This window comes from Umbelopsis ramanniana (genome assembly GCF_025399195.1).
Source record: "Umbelopsis ramanniana AG unplaced genomic scaffold K450scaffold_24, whole genome shotgun sequence".
NCBI lineage: Eukaryota > Fungi > Mucoromycota > Umbelopsidomycetes > Umbelopsidales > Umbelopsidaceae > Umbelopsis > Umbelopsis ramanniana.
In genome coordinates this window covers 26,584-47,181 of record NW_026252110.1, presented here as the reverse complement: position 1 = coordinate 47,181, position 20,598 = coordinate 26,584, and the positions used below count along the sequence as shown (strand labels likewise).

Below are 20,598 nucleotides of genomic sequence, written 5' to 3'. Positions count from 1 at the left end.
ATTAAGCAGGGTTTACTACGGACATCCGGGAGTTTTGATTTACATTTGCATGGGAGGTGCATAGTTGGTATTTTCCCAACCAAATGAAAGTTCAACTCAGCCAAAGCTGCCCCAAAACTGATATTGAATCCCCTGCCAAAGCAGTTGACTTGCCCGTTCAATCCATCGTGGCTCTAATATTACTGAGACAATCGCAGCTGAATACCCTTAATGCTAAACAATCCTGCAAAGTCAATTGGGAATTATAAAATTTGATAACAAAAGATCTACGCGTCTGCAGCAATGCAAATTAAGCAGCATAAATAATACATCATCATGAGAAAGAAGGTAAGAATATGCCCTAAAGAAAGACATATACATGGAAGTAATACGGAAGTACCACTGCATCGGGTGAGTTTATGGGCTCTATAAATATTATGTATCAAATTATGCGAAACCCTCAATTTGATCGCAGTAAAATTTTTTTTTTGATTCGTGTATACCTCCAAACATGATTCACACCAACGCCCAAACAGATGGCGCTTTGCCATGAATATGGAGTCTATTAACATATGAACAATATCTTAGTGCTTGAAAGAACAAATTCAATGCTTTGAAAGGGGTTAATCACGGCTACAATCGATACTGGCTCTGATACCCATGTCAGATAACCTGAAACATAAGATCAGAAACCACGATATAATCAGTAGCGCATTGAAATTTGTCACTCCACGCATTACATCGAGATATACAGCGGTGGATATATAAACAACAAAGAGCACTAAAAACCCCCAGTTATTTCGTTTTATTTCTTCTACGATCGAAGTCTTTTTTTTTTAATAACCACTCTCTGATCAAAACTTCACGCTAAATACCATGGTAAACATTGGGCAAGTAGTACCCGCCGGGATTATACCTGGAACTGGAAAGGACAAAAGGCCATTCCCTCTCAGAGGAGATGTTATCGCTGCTCTTGGTGAATTGATGGGCATGACGGTATTCATTTTCTTAGCACTGTCAGGCGTCCAAGCAGCTCTTAACGCACCAGCCGGTTCAGGAAATAAAGTACCCAGCACTGCAGGGCCAACTTTTAGGTACAGTATAGGATTGCGCGGCAAAAATGTGTTTTTGTCCACATCAATCTAACAGTATTCGTGTTGTTACTTTTTTGTCATCATCTAGTCAAATTCAAAGCGTTGCGTTTAGTTTCGGTTCATCAATCACGGTCGCCCTCTTTTTGTGTGCTCCAATCTCTGGTGGTGCATTAAACCCGGCTGTCCTTTTGACTCTTTTACTCACTGGAAATGTTCCCTGGTTCCGTGCATTTCTTCTATTCATTGCCGAATTGGTTGGAGCCATTCTTGGAGCCTACTTTTCTAATTGGGTGACTGCCAATCAGCTCCTTGGTGTCAACAAAATCAATCCAGGCTTCGATATTCCGCAAACGTTCTTCGCTGAGGCTCTGGGCACCTGCTGTTTGTGCTTGACTGTTCTATTCATCATCATTGAGAACAATGTCCTTGTCACATTCACCCCCTTCGTTATCGGCCTTGTTATCTTTATGTGCCATATGTTCTTAACTCCAATTGATGGTACTAGCATTAATCCTGCTCGTAGCTTTGGTCCAGCCGTAGTTACCGGAGATTGGACACTTAATCATTGGGTGTTTTGGATTGGACCTCTTACAGGCGCCATCTTCGCAGTTGTATTGTATCTAGGCTTCAAATCACTCAAATACGACGAGGTAAGTGACAATTTCTAACGTGCATAACTATGTGAGATACAAAGACTGACTATAGGAAATTTAGCAATCTGAATACGAGCGCGATGTTTTCACTAATGCTCTCGACTCTGGTATGATGAATGATCGTACGGAGAAGGCGTCTTCTCGTAACTTTGTCATTGATAACATGGCTGATCCTGACGCATCAAGCGCCCGCCGGGCCTTTGGAGGAGCAGACAGTATAGCCAGTCCTAAACTTAGGAATGGACGGTCACCATTTGCCGATGATAATATGTCCGCTGGTGATGTAGCAAGTCCTAGAGCCAGACCAGATGAGGAATCTCAATTTAGTGTTGTAGTGGATCATCCATCGGAACCCAACTTGGTTTCACCACCACCAGCTGCTGCCGGATACACTCGCTAATAAATTCAAAATCATCCTAACAAAAAGGAATGCAAAATGTATATATGCTAAAAGAAAATAATTACATTTTTTAGCAGTTTTTGTTTATTTGGAATATTCGAATACCTGCGTAATAAAATCCACATGCTCAAATAAGTCCAGTATTCAAAACCATTGTACTCGTCTTTTTAAAACTTTTAATAAGTTCTTGTCAAGCAATCCGTCTTTCTAAACTTTTAATGCGTTCAAGCCATCTTTCTAAACTTTTAATGCGTTCAAGCCATCTTTCTCAAGTATTGTGGGAAAGTGTGGTGGATGACATCGGGGTTCTCTATGGTATATCCACCGCATAATGCATAAACACGGTTTTTCTATCCTGACGCCATCCGCACATTCGGGCCGACCCAAATTACAGCAAAATGTTGCACCCAACTTGTCACTGTGAAGTTTCATATCTCATAATAAAAGAACGTGATGGAAAGTGTGTCTGATTTGTGTTGCGTTAGAGATCGACCTTCATAATCATATCCTTCAAGATGATGCAGAAGGGGTTGTCCCGACGAAAATAGAATAAAAGTATGCATATCGGAAGAGTATTTAAATCCACCCCATAAGATCTCTTTGCTCTTTCTGGATTTATTTGTGAGTCGATGCGTGTGGAGCAGTGCAAGTTTTTTATTTTAAAGTTGAGTCTTCGATCACAGATGATCTCTAGAGCTAAAAAATTAGTGCCTCCGTCAACCGCCCGCTCGTTCACCTCTCTATCCGGAATGTCAAAAACCATGGACTATTCAAAATTCATTAGCACAAGAAGCCAAGCTCGAACCCCTTCAGCCAGTAAGTTCATACCTTTTGTCAGGAGAAAGGATTCCCACGACCCTTACGGGTTTTGCTGGTAATTTACAGGGATGCTGATTCATGATCTGTTTTTCAGTTCGTGCGCTAATGAAATACTTGGAAATGCCGGGAATGGTATGGATATTACAGTGAAACATACAAAGGCATTCCTAACGGGTTTTGCTAAATTCGACAATTCTATTTTGTAGATTTCGCTCGGAGCAGGCGCTCCCAACAAAGCGACCTTTCCATTCGCCAGCATGCAACTGACTCTAAAGGACGGAACCCAGCTCAGTATAGACCAACAACTATTTGAGACGTCCTTGCAGTACAGTGCTACGGTAAATAGGAGCTATGATCTTATACTTCCATGTTCCTGTCGCTGACCGAGTATTTCCTTTTATTTACTTCCTTCCACAGCCCGGTCTCCCACAGCTTACCGACTTTTTGCGCGAGCTTCAATTGGCAGAACATAACCCACCACACAAGGACTTTTCTGTATCCATCGGTGTTGGATCTCAAGATTTGATTGCCAAGGCGTTTGAGATGGTCATTGAACCTGGGTGTAACATCATGCTCGAAAACCCTTCATACACCGGCATTGTATCCTTCCTTCACACACAACCTTGTAACTTGGTGTCAGTGTCTACGGATACCGAAGGTATTATGCCCGAATCATTGGAATCTATTCTCAAGAACTGGGAGGATGTTGCTACCCGCCCTAAGGTTCTCTATACTATTCCCACTGGCAGCAACCCTACGGGTGTTACTGTATCGCTACAGCGCAAAAAGGCTATTTACAAGATTTGTCAAGATTATGACATTTTGATTATGGAAGATGATCCGTATTATTTCCTCCAGGTGAGTGGCTAAAGGAACTTGGTGCACAATGGAACTCATTAAGAAAACGATGTGTGTATGACTGATCATTTGATTGCCCAAACAGTTCTGTAATCCACGCGTACCATCCTTCTATTCTATGGATGTCGACGGTCGTGTGCTTCGCTTTGACAGTTTAAGTAAGATTTTATCGGCTGGTTTGCGCCTGGGCTGGGTGACTGGACCAAAGGAACTGGTGGATAGAATCATTATGCACACCATGGTCACCAATTTGCAGGCATCTGGTGTACCACAAGCCATGGCAGCCACTTTGCTTAACCAATGGGGACTAGAAGGGTTCTTCAAGCATATTGATAGCGTAGGAGAGTTCTACCGTGAGAAGCGCGATGTGTTCTTGGAATGCGCCGAAAGAAGATTGAAAGGATATGCTGAATGGACTGTTCCTCAAGCAGGTAAGGACACATCTACACGGTACATGCACATCGATTGGGTCATTGGTTGATAGTTCTTTTGTTCTTTTTATCAGGCATGTTTGTATGGCTCAAGCTTTTGAATGGTATTACGGATTCCAACAAGCTTATTACGTCTTCTGCTGTTGAAAAGAAGGTTTTGGCTGTCCCAGGAGTTGTAAGTTATCACCACACGAGTCATGATAAGCGCTGTATAGCTATCTGTAAGTGAACCTATCTAACCTTTCTCATTCCCGCTTTAGGCATTCGTACCTTCTGGCGAGCCCACTCCTTACGTTCGAGTATCTTTCAGCAATGTTACCCCCGAAAATATGGATGAAGCTTTGAAGCGATTAGCTGAAGTTGTAAAAGAACAATAGATCATGTAATTCTGAGAAACTTGTACTATCTAGATCGGATGGTGTAAAGGCAGCAGCGATTTAGGGCCTGATGTTAATTGGATGTTTTTAAATAAAATTTGTTACTTCTGTTGTATGCGCACAGCATTGTGATTGATAATGCAAATTGGTTATAGTATGTTAGTTAGAACACTTTAATGCGATGCCATCAATCTACGCATATGTCATCGGTAAGTTCGTCAATGTGTTGTTGGTGACGAGTATGAGTCAAATCCGAATAGCCCATCCTCAAAGCTATGTGAGCTCTTTTTTGCCATTGGCTGGATTGATCATAAATTGGGAATCAGTAAAATTGAGTTTCATTGAACATCCTCTTGTCGTATCGTAGGGTGACCAAGTCAAATTATCAAAATACCAAACACCTCCGGTATGAGTCAATTGAAAAAATAACGGAGGTGGCAACGCCAACTTGATGGGCTCTATTTTGCCATTGGTCAGTGCACGATGGCACAACTCAGTACATAAAGACCAAGGAAGAAGAGACAAAGCATTCACAACGCATTCATTTTTACGATGAGCAACTCAACTGCAACCCCTCCCCAATCATTTGGTGTCCTCCTCTTCCCTGGCTTTGCTCTACTGGATGTGTGTGGCCCACTGGAAATGTTGAATGGTTTATCTTCTGCTGTTCCAATAACCATTTCGTTGATCGCCTTGGACTCTTTGGAGCCGGTGTCCACCATGGTTCCAGTTGACTCTTCTTCTGATGAAACTAAAGAAAATGTTGAACAGCAACAGCCTCGCACCTTCCAGAGACTGTGTCCTACGCACACGCTCGATACTTGCCCTCCTTTGGATGTACTGGTCATTCCTGGAGGATTCGGGGTTCCTAATGCAGCCAAAGACGAGAGAGTCTTGAAGTTCGTTGCCGAATCTAAAGCACAGACTATCATCACCATCTGTAATGGTGCTGGTATTCTAGCTACTACTGGCTTGCTGGACGGAAAGAGGGCCACCACCAACAAGTGGTGGTTCAAGGAAGTCACCAGCGTTCGACATCAAGTGAATTGGGTGCATAAAGCCAGATGGGTGCACGACGGTCGTTTCTGGACTTCATCCGGTATTTCTTCTGGCATGGACGTGGTTGCTGCTTATATACGCGAGACGTACGGTGAGAAAATCGGCGAACTTATTCCTGATATTTTGGAATACACTCCAGAGCTTGATTCTGACAATGATCCATTTGTTGACGCTTGGAAAAAGTATGTTCCCTCCAACCAAACCAAATAAATGCTGCACTGAACTGTAGCGCTAAGAACGTACGATCAATGCTTTGCGTGGCCAACTGTTAATGTCATCAATGAATGTTAAGAGGGAAATCCTGCACGATCAGCGGTGTGACCGTATTTTATTGTTACACGTTGAATGATAGCGAGGAAGTAAAATGGCGGTATGAGTGTTCTATGGCGAATGATTATAATGTATACTATGTACAAAGAAAACACTGAATGTGTTATGAGGCCTAATATTCAAAAGCTTCGCGGCGGAAGTCTATGTTTGCCTTGTTCAAGCTAGAGAACCAAGCAACGGCATTGGCTGCACAAGAGTTCATTGAGGAAGGACCACACACTGTTGTCAAGAATTTTCATTAGTTTTGTAAACAACTAGGCATCAATGTTTATGCACCTTTTGGTTATCCTTACCATATATGCCAATGCCAGCCGATTCATTGTGCGCAGCATCCCGAATCAATTGCCTTGGAATGACTCGTTGCCCGACATGATACTGAACTCGATTATCGTAAGCAAGTTTAGACTGACACGTTTGATCCGGTTCAGGGCGAGAAATGTACAAGCCAATTGTTACCGAAACACCGCTCTCTTTGAAGGATTGCAGGCAATCTGCAATATCGTCTTCAAACCATGAAAGATGCTCTGGCTGACGGACACACCAAGCAAATGTGACGGATTGCGTGGTTGAGTTTGACTGCTCCAAGGACAGATCTGCTAGTTCCTTCAAATGTCGGATAGCAAAGGTGATTCCTGATCCGCCGGCAATGATGACTGATGTTTCGTGGGATCCCAAATTTGATGATCCAGTACCATATGGCCCAGCAACAAAAAGGGTGATCTCATCACCATCTTGAAAAGAGTTCAGATGACGAGTATAGTTTCCTGCAACCTTTGCGTGTAATTCGATACAATCAGTATCTTTCGACGCGGATGTAATGGTGAAGGGATGCCACTCGAAAGGTGAGATCTTTGGAATACAGATGTAGACATGTTGACCGGCTTCATGCTTCATATCGCTGTTGATGACAAGTCGGGTGCATTCTCCTTCCAGTATATGAACTCTTGCTCGAGTCAAATAGGTGTTCACAAACCAACCAGCCAAGACATTGATAATGTAGAGAATAATGCCGGTTGCAATATATCGCATACCATAAGGAGTATGATGACCGGCAGCAATAATGAACACCAGGAAAAGGAAGTGAGTAGATACGAAGAGACCGTAGCAATAACGTCGGATGGGATATAATGAGAAGAAAAAGATAAAGCATAATGAAGAATAAGCAACCAGGCCATAGTGAACCTTAGGAGTGGCTACTTGCGATCGATAAAATGATGGAAATGGCCACCATGCTGTGAGCATATAGGACATATGCACTGTAGTAGTAGCCATAATAGCTGTTCCCAACAATCGGTGCATATAGTTGAGTTGGACATGTGAGATACCAGTCAGGAGCACCAAAGCGGATGACTTTCCAGTAGTTGCAAAGATAAACGGTATCATGGCAAGGGAGATAAAGCCAGCTCTGTCAGAATTGAGCTTGAGATCAACATTGAGAAGCAATAGTGGCACAATTGTGGAGACTAAAGCGCAAGCAATGAAAATTCCTCCTAATGGCGGCAAAAGTGTGTACGAGCCGAGGTATGGTGTCCAGCTGAATTTGTTTATAATCAGATTCTCCAATTTGTGGTATATACTGTTGTTTGGTTTGCTCGCAATTTGTTCTTCTTTACCAAGTTTTCGATAGTACGAACGTTTGTTGAATGAACGTACAGCGGCTAGTGTAGTTCTTCGAAGTGTTAACAGAGCTATAAAACCAGCTAATACACCACAGAGAGCAGCGCCATACGGTGTATTGACGTTGTCTGGCGTGCTGTCCATGCTCATATTTGACATATCCATCTTGACTAGTAGGGGCCCGCAAGCAAAGGGGGCGGCAGAAAAAAAGCAAGGGATAAAGTGAAAAGGAAAGATTGAATTCCAACTAGCAAAGCGTCGGGCGAAATAAAGTAGGAACTGAATTGTCAGCATAGCCAATCAAAACCCTGATGCAAGCTAAAAAAGCTCACATTCAGCGGAGCATATTGAATTTTTTTTATGTGATTATGTTAATTTATTCAATGTGTTCCCGGAGCTGGCCGCAGGTTAGCCAATGGTAGGAGGCGGAAACGCTCAATTAGCTCAAGGACTGTGCATCAAAGTAGTACATTCAAGCGCGGTAGAGTACTGAGCGGTGATCTTGCATGACACCAGGGTCCGTTCTCTAGCCAATCAAAGCATAGTCAAACGCTAAAAAAGCTCAAGTCGCTGGGTTATAAAAGCTAGCCCTGCTAACTCCCTTACAACCTTACGACGTTTTCCTCCTCATAATCCATAACATGTTCAAGTCTGGTCTTACTGTTCTCCTTTTGGCTGCTATTTCCTCGGTCCAAGCTCATTACCAGTTGACTTACCCACAGTCTCGAGGCTTCATTGAGGACAACGAGCCTGTTGCCCCTTGCGGTGGGTTCAATGCTGTCAACACCACTCGAAATGAATTCCCTATCAAGGGAGGATTCTTGGAAATCAACTCTGAACACGTTCAGTACCAGTACTCTGTCCACCTGGCACTTAACAGCAACCCCAGTGCTGCTGACTTCACTAGCTCTAACACCACCGTTGCTAATGGCACCAACTCTTTCCCCGAGCAAGCTTGTCTTCAAGTTGACCTTTCCAAGGTTTCTGGAGCTGTCGATGGCGCTAATGCTACTCTTCAGATTGTTTATAACGCTGGAGACTCAATCCTCTACCAGGTAATGTACTGTTTTGCCATATGTAACCTTTTGTGGCTGGTGTCATTAACTCTCAATTTGTTATTTTTTTTCTTATTAGTGTACCGATGTTGTCTTGAAGACTAGCCCCACCTCATGGAATACTTCAGCTTGTTACAATGCTAATGGTGCCAGCGCCAGCTCCAGCACAGGATCAAGCCAACCTTCCTCCACCTCAGCACCCTCCTCTGCTGGTAACTCCTTGACCATCTCAGCAACTGTTCTTGCTTTAACTGTTGCCATGGCAGCCGTTGCTCAGCTCTAAAAACAAAATCACGTGAAGCTTCTTTACTTTGTATCCATATTACTGAGTTGCTTGATGCAACTCACTATAATTATCCTTCATAGACATACCATCCTACCCATGCTTTGTATGACAATAAATGCAATATGAAATTGACGGATGTTGATATACGTCCTCCTATTTCAACAAGAGAGATACAATGGTTTTCCAGTATAAGTTATTCAAACGCGGTAACTGCCGTCACGATAATGTTTGATCGCGAATGGTATGATTCGCAGCTAAAAAGGTGCAGCAAATAAATAAAAAGGCTTTGTAGACAGCTATGGAAAAATAATATTAATTAAGCGCTGAAAGTGAGACTGCAGAGCAAAATGTTTTGATTAGTTAAAACAATGAATACAAAAAAAACATTATCGGTTGTTCTGCAGACATAGCCAGTTCTGGCCCCCTCCAGTCGGCACCAATCCTTGTGCGGGCTGTATGGCCCAGGTAAAACCGTCCGCAGACCAATTTGACCCGAGCTCCTCAGTCATTTGCATAAGCTTATTTGAAGTATATCAGTTATAGCTGAGGGAAATTGGGTACTCGGTCGATGATGATAAAACATATTAACTGGTAGCTTTCGATTATGACCGCGGAGCCAAGTTCATAATCGCTGATGCCAGAAAAAGTAATCTGCGGTTGCCAGCGCATGACCTCACGAACAGCAGTCACACTCACACCAATCGCTAAGCATTTCACTCCTATCACCTATCTATTCGCCTCATACTCGTTTTTCTTCCTCTGGTCCAAACAAATATGAAGTGGAAGCAACTTGCCCTCGGTCTACTTTGCGCTATTGGTAATGTATTCGCTTTCAACATTGGTGCTTCACTAGTTACTCGCTACTAACTCGATATCCTCTTTCCTCACTTTCTCATTCGCCTTTTGAAAATTGCTTGGCATGCATGCAATCTCACACTAATCTGTGTCTACCTTATTATCATGGCTGTGTTATCCTCCCTCGCATATCGAAAACACATCCGCACTTGGACAACACTTTGCTCACAACTACTGTTCTTCCTCCAACACGTTTCTTATTGCAACAATTTGATATCCCGATGGGCTATTTTTAATTTCCACCAACATATATTCTCTCAATATCGACTATAGCATTGCAAAATGTAATGGCGTCACCCCTCCAAGATATATCTGCCACGTCTGTGGACATCCAAGAGGAACCTCTCGGTTTCGGAGGCAGTGAACATTTGATTGTTACTGTTACTCGAGTTGATGACCTTTTGGATGACAACGGCGATTTCCTTGCTGAAAGAGTCATGGCTGTCCGTGTCAACTTTGATGTTATTGATAGCCAGGTATGTCTCCCCCGTCGATATAAATTGTTCTATACTGCTTTGATACAAAATATGCATACTGATTTTCCTCTCCCCCCTCTTTTCTCCTGGAATAACTCCCATTAGCTTATGTGCAATGGCCACCCTGTCGATATTGGCGTCTCATCTATCCAAATCGAAGCCCAAATTGGATCCAACCCTGACAAGCTCAGTATCAGCTCTGCTGAGGAACTCGCTGTTGTTGAAGATTCATTCTTTGTTGGTCTCGCCACGGTTGAGGTCACTGCCAGCTTGGAAGATCAAATGACCACTGAAGAAGGCATTACTTTCCGTCGCATCAATGTCCAAGAACGTATTCTCGAAATTAACGGTGAAAATGTCGTTCAAACCGTCGCTGGTCAACAAGTTCTTGATGTCTTTGAGAGCGGTGATGTTCAAAAGTGGAACGTTGATCCTTTGACTGGCTTCCTTATGCCCGGACCTACTGTTGCCTCTATGCCTGCAACCTCTGAGGAATCTATTGATAACCTAGATGCTCTTCCTAACTTGATCCCTGAAAATGAAACTCAAGGAGGATGCCTTGGCAATTTCATTGACCCTGTTTCTGAATGGTGGAACGAGCAAGACGCTTACTTCCAAACTGCTATGACCGCTTCATTCGCCTTGCTTCTCTTTGGCTTTGTTGCTACTACTCGCAAGCTTATCAAGAGCCGCAGACACAACTACGAACCTCTGGAAGCCGATGATCAAATGAATGCTGTGGTTGACGAAGTCATCTGGGAAGAAAAGAAGACTGGTCAAGCTAACAAGATTGAAGTATAAACCTACAGCTTTTCTATTAACATTCTCTGCTGTGCTTTTTTCCTATTTGCATTTGATGTAGTCTGCATGTGTCAATGTAGATAACGTATTGAATATAACATACTGTTTTTTTCTTTTTTTTTAAAAAATAACAAGTGTTTGTACCTCTAAGCTATTGTGAAGGAAGAAGAGTGTGTATATAGTCAAAAGGATGTGTTTGCAGCCAAAAGAGGGTTTAGTAGCCTCTTTTATTTTAAAGATCCAGCTCGGCTACAGCCTTCTTCAGCTCTTCGCTCTCTGGGTCAAATCCAAGTCCAGTGTTGAAGGCCTCCAATGCCTCATCTTGTCGACCAAGTCCACTAAGAGCCTTGCCTTTTCGGAACCAGCCTTTGCTCCACTCTCGCTTAAGTTGGGTGACAGTTTCGGCATCTACTAGAGCATCCACATAGTTCTTCATACCGATGTATGCAGCCGCACGGTTGCTGAGAACCGGTGATAGCTCTTCTCTGACAAACTGGAAAGCCAATGGCTCCCACAGCGGCCGTGAAGACGATACTTCCAAAGCCATAGAATAAAAACGAATAGCTTCTGGGTAATTTTTGGTTTTGAAATGTTTGTTGCCCTCTTCGCGAAGTCGATTGACTTGACCGTTCCTTGGTAGATTTGGCGCGTTGGGTGGTGGAAGTTCGCCGTTAGAAGGCTTTAAGCTTTGAGCGATGACATTGTGCTCTGACCAGTCGACGTTGCACTTTTTGCAGACTTCTAGTGAATGTGCATGGCATAGTATTTTGTCGGAATCACTAGCAAACGTGGTTTCATATATGATTTCCGTCATGTTGAAAGAGGATGAGGGGAGGATCCAAGTCGGAGTGAATCGCTGGCCCAATGAAACGGGATTGAGTGGAGGGAAGGGCCATGAGACCACGTGACTCTTTACAGTAGCAGTGAAAATCGCACAACAAAAAATTGCGACTCGATCAAGTTCTCACAGCACACACAAAAATGAGGTACGATGCGTGACAGTATTGGCTGGCCTTACTCTGATTATGCTATATTCTATATGATTGAATTGCCATATATCAGAAATCCGTTGAATCTCACTTTGAATGAACAGCCAATTAACCCTCCCTTCGTTTTTTCTTAATTCCAATCTAGCGCTGCAAAACCGAAATCTGAGATGTCAGAAGCTGAGCTTCGCGAAATTGAAGAGCAAGAATTCAACACCGGACCACTATCCGTCTTGCAACAGGCTGTCAAAAATAACTCACAAGTCTTGATCAACTGCCGCAACAATCGCAAGTTGTTGGCGCGCGTCAAAGCTTTTGATCGACACTGCAACATGGTACTCGAAAACGTAAAGGAAATGTGGACCGAAGTGCCCAAGAGTGGAAAGGGAAAGAAGGCAAAGCCTGTCAACAAAGATAGATTCATTAGCAAAATGTTCCTTCGAGGAGACACTGTCATCCTAGGTGAGCGACCGGCGTTTTGTCTGAACTTTCACTCTACATCACTGAACTAATCTCATCTTTCTGTTTTCTCTCTATCTAGTTTTACGAAACACTGTATAAACATTCAAATAAAACCATCGACTATTTCGCTGTTTACTAAAACGACCTGGCGGTAACAACGTGTGTTAAAAGACGCTTAGACCGATGGAAACATACGATATAGTGGCGCGCAGTCAGTCATATTAATTCCCAGATCACAATTGCTTTATATTACACGTTTAAGTTAGCAATCCATCAAGAATAATTACAGTGTTAATGTACATTTGGTATGAGAAAGGTGATTAGACATATTATTCTTGTGCAGCCCATATTAGGGTTGACTGGTCAATGGTGCTAGAGGTAGATAATGGCTTATCGGCGCTGTGCTCGGCATTAAATGATGGCGACTCTGTTTCAGCTGTAGGGGGCATGGATGTGCTGGCCGACATTCCCGAAGTGCTAGACGACATCGGTAGGTAGTTTTGCCTAGAATGAGTCGATGGCAAAGCTGGTCGTCGGAACACTGGACTCGAAACACTGGGTTGCCTATCAAAGCTCAGCCGCCGCGTGCTGATGGAAGGTGATGAAACGGGTGAATGAATAGCATTGTCAACAATAGCGGCAAGTCCGCTGTCTTGACCATTGATATAAGGAAGTGTATAACGTCGTCCGTTGCTTAATTCTTTGGAAACAGACATGTCGCTCTGATGCTGCTCAATTTGAGACTGAGCATTGGTTGACACTGAGTCTTGCATATAGGAGGATCCTTTGGTTGAGCTATGTGCTTGACCATCCTTGTCCTTATCTTTTCCAGATGTATTGCGATGACCTTTACGATGGTGGCTGTTTCTCCAATTTTCCACCTCCAGTTGATAAAATTTGAAGCCCTCTGAGAGACCGTAAGGGTTGGAAGTCGCCACCTGAGTAGAAAAATTGGGGTCAGTACTTTGCCATTACAAATGGCTAGAGATATTTAGCACCAACTAACCTGAGAATCTACGACATTTTCATCGATAGAAGTAATTCTAGCCACAATCCATTCTCGAGTGGTCATCTGCGTGATAATATTGTCGGTCGGTTTCAAGAAGTAATGAGGTGCGTTGATATTAAATGCCGCCCATGGTTTTCCAGTAGAATTCCTTGTAGGGAGGAAGAGTGCGACGTCGCCAACTTTGAAGCTATGTAAACGCATCGGGTGAGAACTATGTATGCTAGTGCCAAGCGCCGCCATCGTTACTTACTTTCTAAATGCAATTTTTTCAAATGCCTCCGAAGCGATGCGGTTGTATTTTTCTAGTAGGTAGGCGCTCGTTAATTAGGATACGCTCATTGCACTGTGCGCTCTAACTCCGTCGCTTCGATGGTCAAGATGAACTCACCTTTCAAATCCTTATATTCTTTTTGCCATCTTCTGGTAAGATCATGTGCATCCTTTACCTTCTTCCTAACCTTGGAGACAAACTTGGACAGTTCAATATTGTTAAGAGAATGCAAGGTTTCTGCCCATTGAGCAAAAGCATTGGAACTATCAATGTTGGTATCAAATGAGAGACGTCGCATCAAATTGCTAGCCTCATCTTCGTCAACAGGCAACTGTAGCTGGTTGGTGATCTCCCCGAATACAGAAAAGCGAACATCGGCAAGCTTCGTGGCCATTTGAGAGCAAAGCTTCTGCAGTGCAGAGTGCTTGTCCGACAAGTTGTCCAAATCCATCTCAACTTGCTTTTGATTTTCTTGCAGCTCAAGAAAAGCCTAAGTAGCATGGTGAATTAGAGTTTGCCAAAGAATAAAGAAATAATCAGCATATACACTTACAGATCTAATCTCTTCCAAGCGTGTTGATCCTTCGTCAATTTCTTTATCCAGCACATTTAGAAGTTCCAAGAAGGACATATCTTGGTCAAGTTCATACTGGCGATCATCAGTCAACTTAGGTATAATGTTCTGTACAATTCCTCGTAGCATTGCCTGCTCTTCCTCAATCTATATTTTGAAAATTAGTAGGCGTGCTAAGCGATGACATTGTGAGCCCAGAAGTTGCTATTACCTTCTCAAGTGCACTGTTTTTCTCCATCCAATCATGCTCAGCAGCTGCAACCATACCGCGTGCTTGGGCTAATTTCTGCTTGATCTCATCGCGTGCTTGCTCGCTGTTATCCATCTCTTCTTGCATTTTTTGGATCTTGGTAAGGGCATCTGATTTCTCAGTTTCGATATCTTGCACAAGATCTTCGATACGATTTTCAAGGGAGGAAATTTTGTCATTGGCGTTTCGATTATCAATCCTAGCTTTCTCAGCCACTGCATTCTTCTCTTGTAGCAAGGAAGCTTGTTCGCGAGAATGGGTTTCTTTCATAAGTCTAATTTCTTCTTCATAATTCGCTCTCATGCGATTGGTATCTTCCTGTTGATTGTGAAGATTGACCTCCAATTCTTCGATTTTAGACTTCCAGTCACCTTCAGCTCCAGCGATGCGAATGTCGGCCAAATTATCACGAATTTGTGCCTCTTTCAACAACTGCAAAAAAAAAAAGAGTTAGTTACCTGAGACGAATTGCATTACGTATCACGATGAAATTGAATACTTACACTCTTACGGTTGTCTTCAAATGTCTGTCGCTCTTCTTCCAAAAGCTGCTCCAAATCATGGATTTGTAATCGAAGCTCTTCCTTCTCATGCTCATTGTATTCCTTGTATTTCTCCCACTGTGTGCCAATATGATGTCAGTATATGGGAGTAAAAGCTTTCAGTGACCTATGACTGCAATCATACCTCAATCTTTTCTCGCTCCCAAGACCGTGAAATGTCGCTGCGCTGAGAATACAGACTGGAAGAGGCCGAACGATGTTTCTGAAGTTCCTTTTCAAGCTCCATATTTCGTCTATCAGCTTGTTGTAGTTTCATGTAAAGATCGCCTATCTGCTTCTTCGTCCATTGGTCTTCAACAACGGAGTATACTGACGAGCTGACAGAGGCAGGCTGTGCGTTTGGTGCATCGTCATTGCTCTTGGCTCTACCAAGCTGCACACTTTCTCCCATAAATGATGAATAGCCAGCTTTGTAAGTCCTTTGAAGAGCATCCTCCAGTGATCGAATGCGTGCCTCGTATGACTTTACAACATTTTAAGAAAAGTAGCAATTATGAGGCACTATTTTTGTTTAAAAAAGAATTGATTGTAGACATTACCTTGATTTTTTCGTCGGCTAAATCCAATGCCTTTGTTTTTTGCACAAGCTGCGCATCTGACTCGTTCGCAATAATCGGCGATGACACTTTTAAAAATACATTAGAAGATTGTTCGCTTAGTTGATCGAAGTGGCATTGAATACAATAAATACCTCGTGAAGTAGGTAACACAGGAGCCGATATACGACGGCTTTGGCCATTAGCAAGTGCGGATTTTTGATCTTGGAAGTCTGAAATAGAGTTCACTTAGACAGCTACATTTCAAGCTTGCTGACCCAGTCGGTAACTTACATGAGCGATCTACAGCTAGTAAAAATTCATTTCGCAGGGTGTTCAGCTGTTCGTTCATTTGCATTAAGGAACTGATGATCTTTTCATGATTTGAGTCGAAAGTTCTGGATTGAGATGGATTCCTGGACATTGTTGGGCTACTGGCTCTTGATACGTAAGAAGTAATGGTTTGCGTCTGCTGCTGACTGCCATACGATGGAATGCGAGATGACATTTGGCCAAGCGGTGAACCCATGGCAGAACGTATATCATTCGTCAAGTAGTCCTTGAAAAACATCAGTAGTTCGTTCACATCATCGCGAGTGAGCGTTGGGCTTCTGTCACGGACATTGGTGGCTGAAACTTCGCAATAGGATGCTGTATCGTCCATGGCCTCCAACTGAAATGGGATGACTCTGGCAAACTCTGTCCTATAGTGGTCTCGCCTGCTCTGTTCTTGCATGCGAAATCGTCCAAACAGGTCAGCAATGACGTTGGCATTCTCCAGCAAGATATTAGCATATTCCTTGCGCCGAACAATCTCGATGATTAATGCACCATAGGCAAGAATGATACTTTTTGGCTTCTGGAGACCGTCTTTTCCGGCTTGGCGTCGAAGTGTTTTGAGATCTTTGTCAACACTTTCTATTCGTGGAGAAACAGCAGCAATTTCACTTTGGAGATGCGATATCACACTCATTTGTCGCAAGAATCCTTCCATAGCCGTCCTTTTGGATTTTACCAATTCTACAAGATGACTTCGAATATGCCTTTCATAGTCAGCAAGTTTGGGAAGGTACTCGTTAGCATGAATATCGCCAAGGTGGTCAAATGCTTCTAGGGTTTTTTTGGCGTGCGAGGGTAAAGTAGGTGGCGGTCCAGATTGGAAGAAAGAAAGGGCTTCGGTAGGGCTGGTGGATGATGGTCTATACTTCGTTTGTTGTGGAGGCATTATATCTTGAACCTTGTCATGAACTCGAGAGAAATCACGCTGAATCTTGTCCCGCAAAAATTCAGCCTTTTCACAAATTTCCCTGACGTCCACCAATCTAGTATCCAATCCTTGCAAGTCAAAATCGCTTAAGCTCTTGCGACGAAGAGTTTGTTCTCCATGCTGGATGTCCTCCAAAAGAGACGTGAGATCTTGAGTTTCAGCAACAAGGGTGTCTCTTGAGGACGAAAGGGCAGTTCGAGTTTTCGATATGCTTGCCTCATCGATCAGGTCGGACAGATAGGTTACTTTGAGGTCTTTGGGTAATGCGCTGCGAAGACTTTCATGGATGCGAGTATTTCGCAGTAATTCGAGATCAGTGGTAACACCTTCAATTGCAGCCAGCTGAAACGAAAACTCCTTGTTGGCGAAACCTTGAAACGCCTTGAATTTGTTGCTGCTGGCACGTACGTGAGCTTCCAAATTCGTAAGCGCTACATTCAAGGCCATGCTTTGCGCTTTTTGCTCTCCGACGATGGTGTTCGCCAGAATAGTGTGTGTTTTGATTATGTTCATGACATCCTGTCACGCAATAAATATCAATTTCCATCGGCGGACAAGTTGTCACGGGTCCTAAATTATGTAAACTTACTTCGCCATAAGCATCAAAGTCTTCGAACAAGCTTTGATAAAGTTCAAAGTGCTGGGATAAGTTTGATTTAGTAGCTGAGCGCTGAGAGCGTACATTACGCAGAGCAGACACAGCTGGAGATTGAAACAGTTAAAATAAAGTGACAAGGAGTGAGTTCATAGTCGAAAACATGTTTTATACTAACGATCAATGTTATTGGGTGGTTGTAATAACTTGGGCATCTCCACTTCTATCAACGTCAACACTTCTTCATGGGATGCATCCAGGTATTGTCGGTCATAAATGATAAGGATATATTCCTCCTTTGATGGTCATGAAATTGTCAGACATACGCTAAATTGGTCATCGGGGGAAAAAAATCTCGCAATGCATGAATTGCATATCATACCTTTCCGGTTGCTTTGATTACCCCTTCTACCATATCCTGCTTCACTTGGGTACCAAAGCTTGTCATTAGAATCTGCGCATCCGCTGGTACACCTGTATACTTTTCAAGGATTCGCCGCAGTCCTTCGAGGCTGAGTTTGAGACAAGGAAATATTAGCGCCAAGGATTACGTTAGCAAGTTGTCACCCAAGAACAACAGGGTCAATTTGATAAAGCCTTTGTAATATGAGGAACTGCATTGAATGACTTTTTCTGTGACTTTGGCAATGGTTGGTAATCGTAGTGCCAGTGCGAATTGCCGAGGGGTATGGTATCGAAATAAAGATCTCCGACGATAACAATACGGTGTCATTTGTAGCATATAAGAGTTGAGATAATATGTCTGATGTCGCCATAGAGCTGGAGTTCGTTTATCCGTTTCGATTGTGTCGTTTACTTGGCGATCGCTTGGCTCAGCTCTTCAAATAACCCCGCTAAAAGGAAGTTATCTTCCTAGTTACTTACGAGTTCACGGTATATAGGTCGGCCTCCCGCAGGCCGACGATTTGGCCTGTTTCTGCTCTGTATACTTTCATTGTACATATATATGAAGGATATAGGATACAGTGCGTAAACGCCTTTCAGGTTTGATATAGAATAGCAACAAGCGACGAGCACGAGGCTGATCATGTCCTCGTTATGTGTGTGCCAGTGAGTTCACGTGACGAATTTTACACTTTTTAAAAAAGCGCCTTTATTGTGATGTTTTTATTCTTTTCTTTATTGCTTATGACCATCGCCATTCCCAGCCTGTACGACTCCTTCGAATAACTACTTCATCTTCGTATTGCATGCTACCTACGAGTTCATCTATATTGTGCTCTACCCAATCTTCTGTATCGTCCGCTTCACTATCCCGCATTCGTACAATGTCCGCAACCTGTTGCCACTGTATTCCGCATTTTGTAACTCGTAACGCTTCTAAAGATACCATATCCATTAGCCAGTTTCGTATAAATCCACTTCCCGAACCTGCCTCTACACCGATGTCGGACAACTCTATTTGTTCCAAATGTTTGAATTTTGACCAAGCAAGAGCCGTTGATTGTGTAATTGAAACACCGACCAAGGTGATTTCTGTCAGGTTTGGCACATTGTCAGGAACAAGGGTTGTAACCACATCGCAGGTTCGAAGGTCACTAGACTCTATGTCCGGCCACATTCGAAGTTCGAATTTACTAAGCAATGGGAGATTGCGTATTACTTTTGAGACGGCATCCTCTGAGATCCAGCTTAAGTTTGACAAACGTAAAACCTGAAGGTATTGTAGTGCCGATAAAGCATCGAAACCCCTAGGTGTCAAATTGAGGGCTGATTCGATTCGCATACCTCTCCCTCTTGAAGGATACATGTCCATTTTCGCACTGAGATCGAGTGACTGTGTATCTGGATTCAGATTTTGTACCAAGCTGTCAACATCACCTCCGCGGATCTGAGTAACTCGAATGTCTTGGAGCGATTTCATAGTATGTACAATGGTAGTTAGCTTGAAAATCATCAATGGCTTTCCCCCACTTAAATGCAGTAGTTTAAGTTTCCAACAATGCTGGCGTAAGCATAATAGCGTTAGATCGGTTGGCTCGAAACCAAGTATACGAAGCTCCAACAGATTTTTTCCAAGACCACGAGCAATGGTTTGTAAGTCGGCTTGGCTGAGTCGCCATGTGCATCCCGAAATATCCAGTGATGTCAAATGGGCCATTTGTGATATGGCGTAAGCGGTTGAGGAGTCGAGATCATGGCCGGCTAATGATAGGGTATGAAGTGTGCACCGGGTCAACATATGCATGGCGTGGTTCGACAACCGCCATTCTTGATTTACCGAATTAAAGGCAATTGTCTTTCTCCAGTCTTTGTACACACCTTCCCTGTATCTTCCGGGTACAAGCCTTCCTTTTCTTGGATTTACTGAAATGTCCAAGTCTGTAAGGTGAGGGTATCTCTTCGCGAGGTGAATTACTGATTCTGAGCTTAAATGGTAGCAACCGCTTAAGTCCAGGTCTTGAATATAGCTAGCAGGAGTAGAGTGTCTTTTCAAGATAGAAAACAGTGTCTTGCTCGTGATTTTTTCGGCATATGGCGAGAGGATAAGTGGCGTATACAACAACGGCCGTTGTGTCAGCATGTGGTAAAATGTTCGGCATGACGATGAAAGAGCCAAAATATCTTGTATGCCGAGATTATTAGTAATTTGAAGAACCACCTCAGGAGCAAACTGAGTGATATGGCCTGGGTGCTTCTGATCAGGTAGGGAGGTCATTTAGGGTCGTGCCATTTAGCGATCGACAGTACTTTGCTGAGCGACAATATGGCCCGAGGTTGCAGTGAGATGACGTGCGTGACTGGCACTCAGTCGGTCAGCGTGAAATTTCCCCATTTCCTTGTCGCTTGCAACTCGGCGATGCTATAGTCAGCCTTCACCAGTTGATTTGCATACGCAATATGCTTATGTTTAATCCATAATGACAAATTTACTATATCATACCATTCTAGCCATTACTATACGCTCTTTACATTTTCTCAAAGATAGTTCCAAAATGGACAATTGATGTTAAATGATGTTAGCATGTTCATG

The 20,598-nt window shown here is 43.1% G+C and overlaps 8 protein-coding genes across 8 annotated transcripts; 5 read left to right on the top strand and 3 right to left on the bottom strand.

Annotated features, from left to right (window-relative positions):
- Window positions 1-478: 478 nt before the first annotated feature.
- On the top strand, window positions 479-2,284 carry K450DRAFT_238941 (uncharacterized protein). Its single transcript, XM_051588685.1, has 4 exons — window positions 479-1,073; window positions 1,162-1,723; window positions 1,788-1,934; window positions 2,074-2,284. Exons 1-4 carry the CDS (start codon window positions 856-858, stop codon window positions 2,185-2,187), a joined length of 1,041 nt encoding a protein of 346 aa, XP_051445018.1. The 5' UTR covers window positions 479-855; the 3' UTR covers window positions 2,188-2,284.
- A 2,609-nt stretch (window positions 2,285-4,893) lies between these two features.
- K450DRAFT_238924 (uncharacterized protein) lies at window positions 4,894-5,943 on the top strand. The gene has a single exon (XM_051588684.1). It carries the CDS (start codon window positions 5,164-5,166, stop codon window positions 5,878-5,880), a length of 717 nt encoding a protein of 238 aa, XP_051445017.1. The 5' UTR covers window positions 4,894-5,163; the 3' UTR covers window positions 5,881-5,943.
- On the bottom strand, window positions 5,824-8,164 carry K450DRAFT_238919 (uncharacterized protein). The gene is made up of 2 exons (XM_051588683.1): window positions 6,372-8,164; window positions 5,824-6,029 (listed from the first exon to the last, which is right to left on the bottom strand). The coding sequence occupies exons 1-2, from the start codon at window positions 7,909-7,911 to the stop codon at window positions 5,980-5,982; spliced, it is 1,590 nt and encodes a 529-aa protein (XP_051445016.1). The 5' UTR covers window positions 7,912-8,164; the 3' UTR covers window positions 5,824-5,979.
- Window positions 8,086-9,095, top strand: K450DRAFT_238909 (uncharacterized protein). Its single transcript, XM_051588682.1, has 3 exons — window positions 8,086-8,672; window positions 8,752-8,884; window positions 8,950-9,095. Exons 1-3 carry the CDS (start codon window positions 8,259-8,261, stop codon window positions 9,036-9,038), a joined length of 636 nt encoding a protein of 211 aa, XP_051445015.1. The 5' UTR covers window positions 8,086-8,258; the 3' UTR covers window positions 9,039-9,095.
- A 571-nt stretch (window positions 9,096-9,666) lies between these two features.
- On the top strand, window positions 9,667-11,206 carry K450DRAFT_238904 (uncharacterized protein). Its single transcript, XM_051588681.1, has 3 exons — window positions 9,667-9,775; window positions 10,087-10,289; window positions 10,395-11,206. Exons 1-3 carry the CDS (start codon window positions 9,733-9,735, stop codon window positions 11,088-11,090), a joined length of 942 nt encoding a protein of 313 aa, XP_051445014.1. The 5' UTR covers window positions 9,667-9,732; the 3' UTR covers window positions 11,091-11,206.
- An 839-nt stretch (window positions 11,207-12,045) lies between these two features.
- Window positions 12,046-12,762, top strand: K450DRAFT_238898 (uncharacterized protein). The gene is made up of 3 exons (XM_051588680.1): window positions 12,046-12,076; window positions 12,225-12,538; window positions 12,618-12,762. The coding sequence occupies exons 1-3, from the start codon at window positions 12,072-12,074 to the stop codon at window positions 12,635-12,637; spliced, it is 339 nt and encodes a 112-aa protein (XP_051445013.1). The 5' UTR covers window positions 12,046-12,071; the 3' UTR covers window positions 12,638-12,762.
- On the bottom strand, window positions 12,606-18,619 carry K450DRAFT_238892 (uncharacterized protein). Its single transcript, XM_051588679.1, has 15 exons — window positions 18,489-18,619; window positions 17,986-18,115; window positions 17,782-17,899; window positions 17,598-17,710; window positions 16,036-17,527; window positions 15,897-15,974; window positions 15,745-15,830; window positions 15,330-15,668; window positions 15,146-15,262; window positions 14,604-15,074; window positions 14,372-14,539; window positions 13,936-14,308; window positions 13,798-13,849; window positions 13,545-13,734; window positions 12,606-13,476 (listed from the first exon to the last, which is right to left on the bottom strand). Exons 1-15 carry the CDS (start codon window positions 18,557-18,559, stop codon window positions 12,868-12,870), a joined length of 4,407 nt encoding a protein of 1,468 aa, XP_051445012.1. The 5' UTR covers window positions 18,560-18,619; the 3' UTR covers window positions 12,606-12,867.
- A 57-nt stretch (window positions 18,620-18,676) lies between these two features.
- On the bottom strand, window positions 18,677-20,352 carry K450DRAFT_238890 (uncharacterized protein). The gene is made up of 2 exons (XM_051588678.1): window positions 19,887-20,352; window positions 18,677-19,769 (listed from the first exon to the last, which is right to left on the bottom strand). The coding sequence occupies exons 1-2, from the start codon at window positions 20,281-20,283 to the stop codon at window positions 18,751-18,753; spliced, it is 1,416 nt and encodes a 471-aa protein (XP_051445011.1). The 5' UTR covers window positions 20,284-20,352; the 3' UTR covers window positions 18,677-18,750.
- Between the last annotated feature and the right edge of the window lie 246 nt (window positions 20,353-20,598).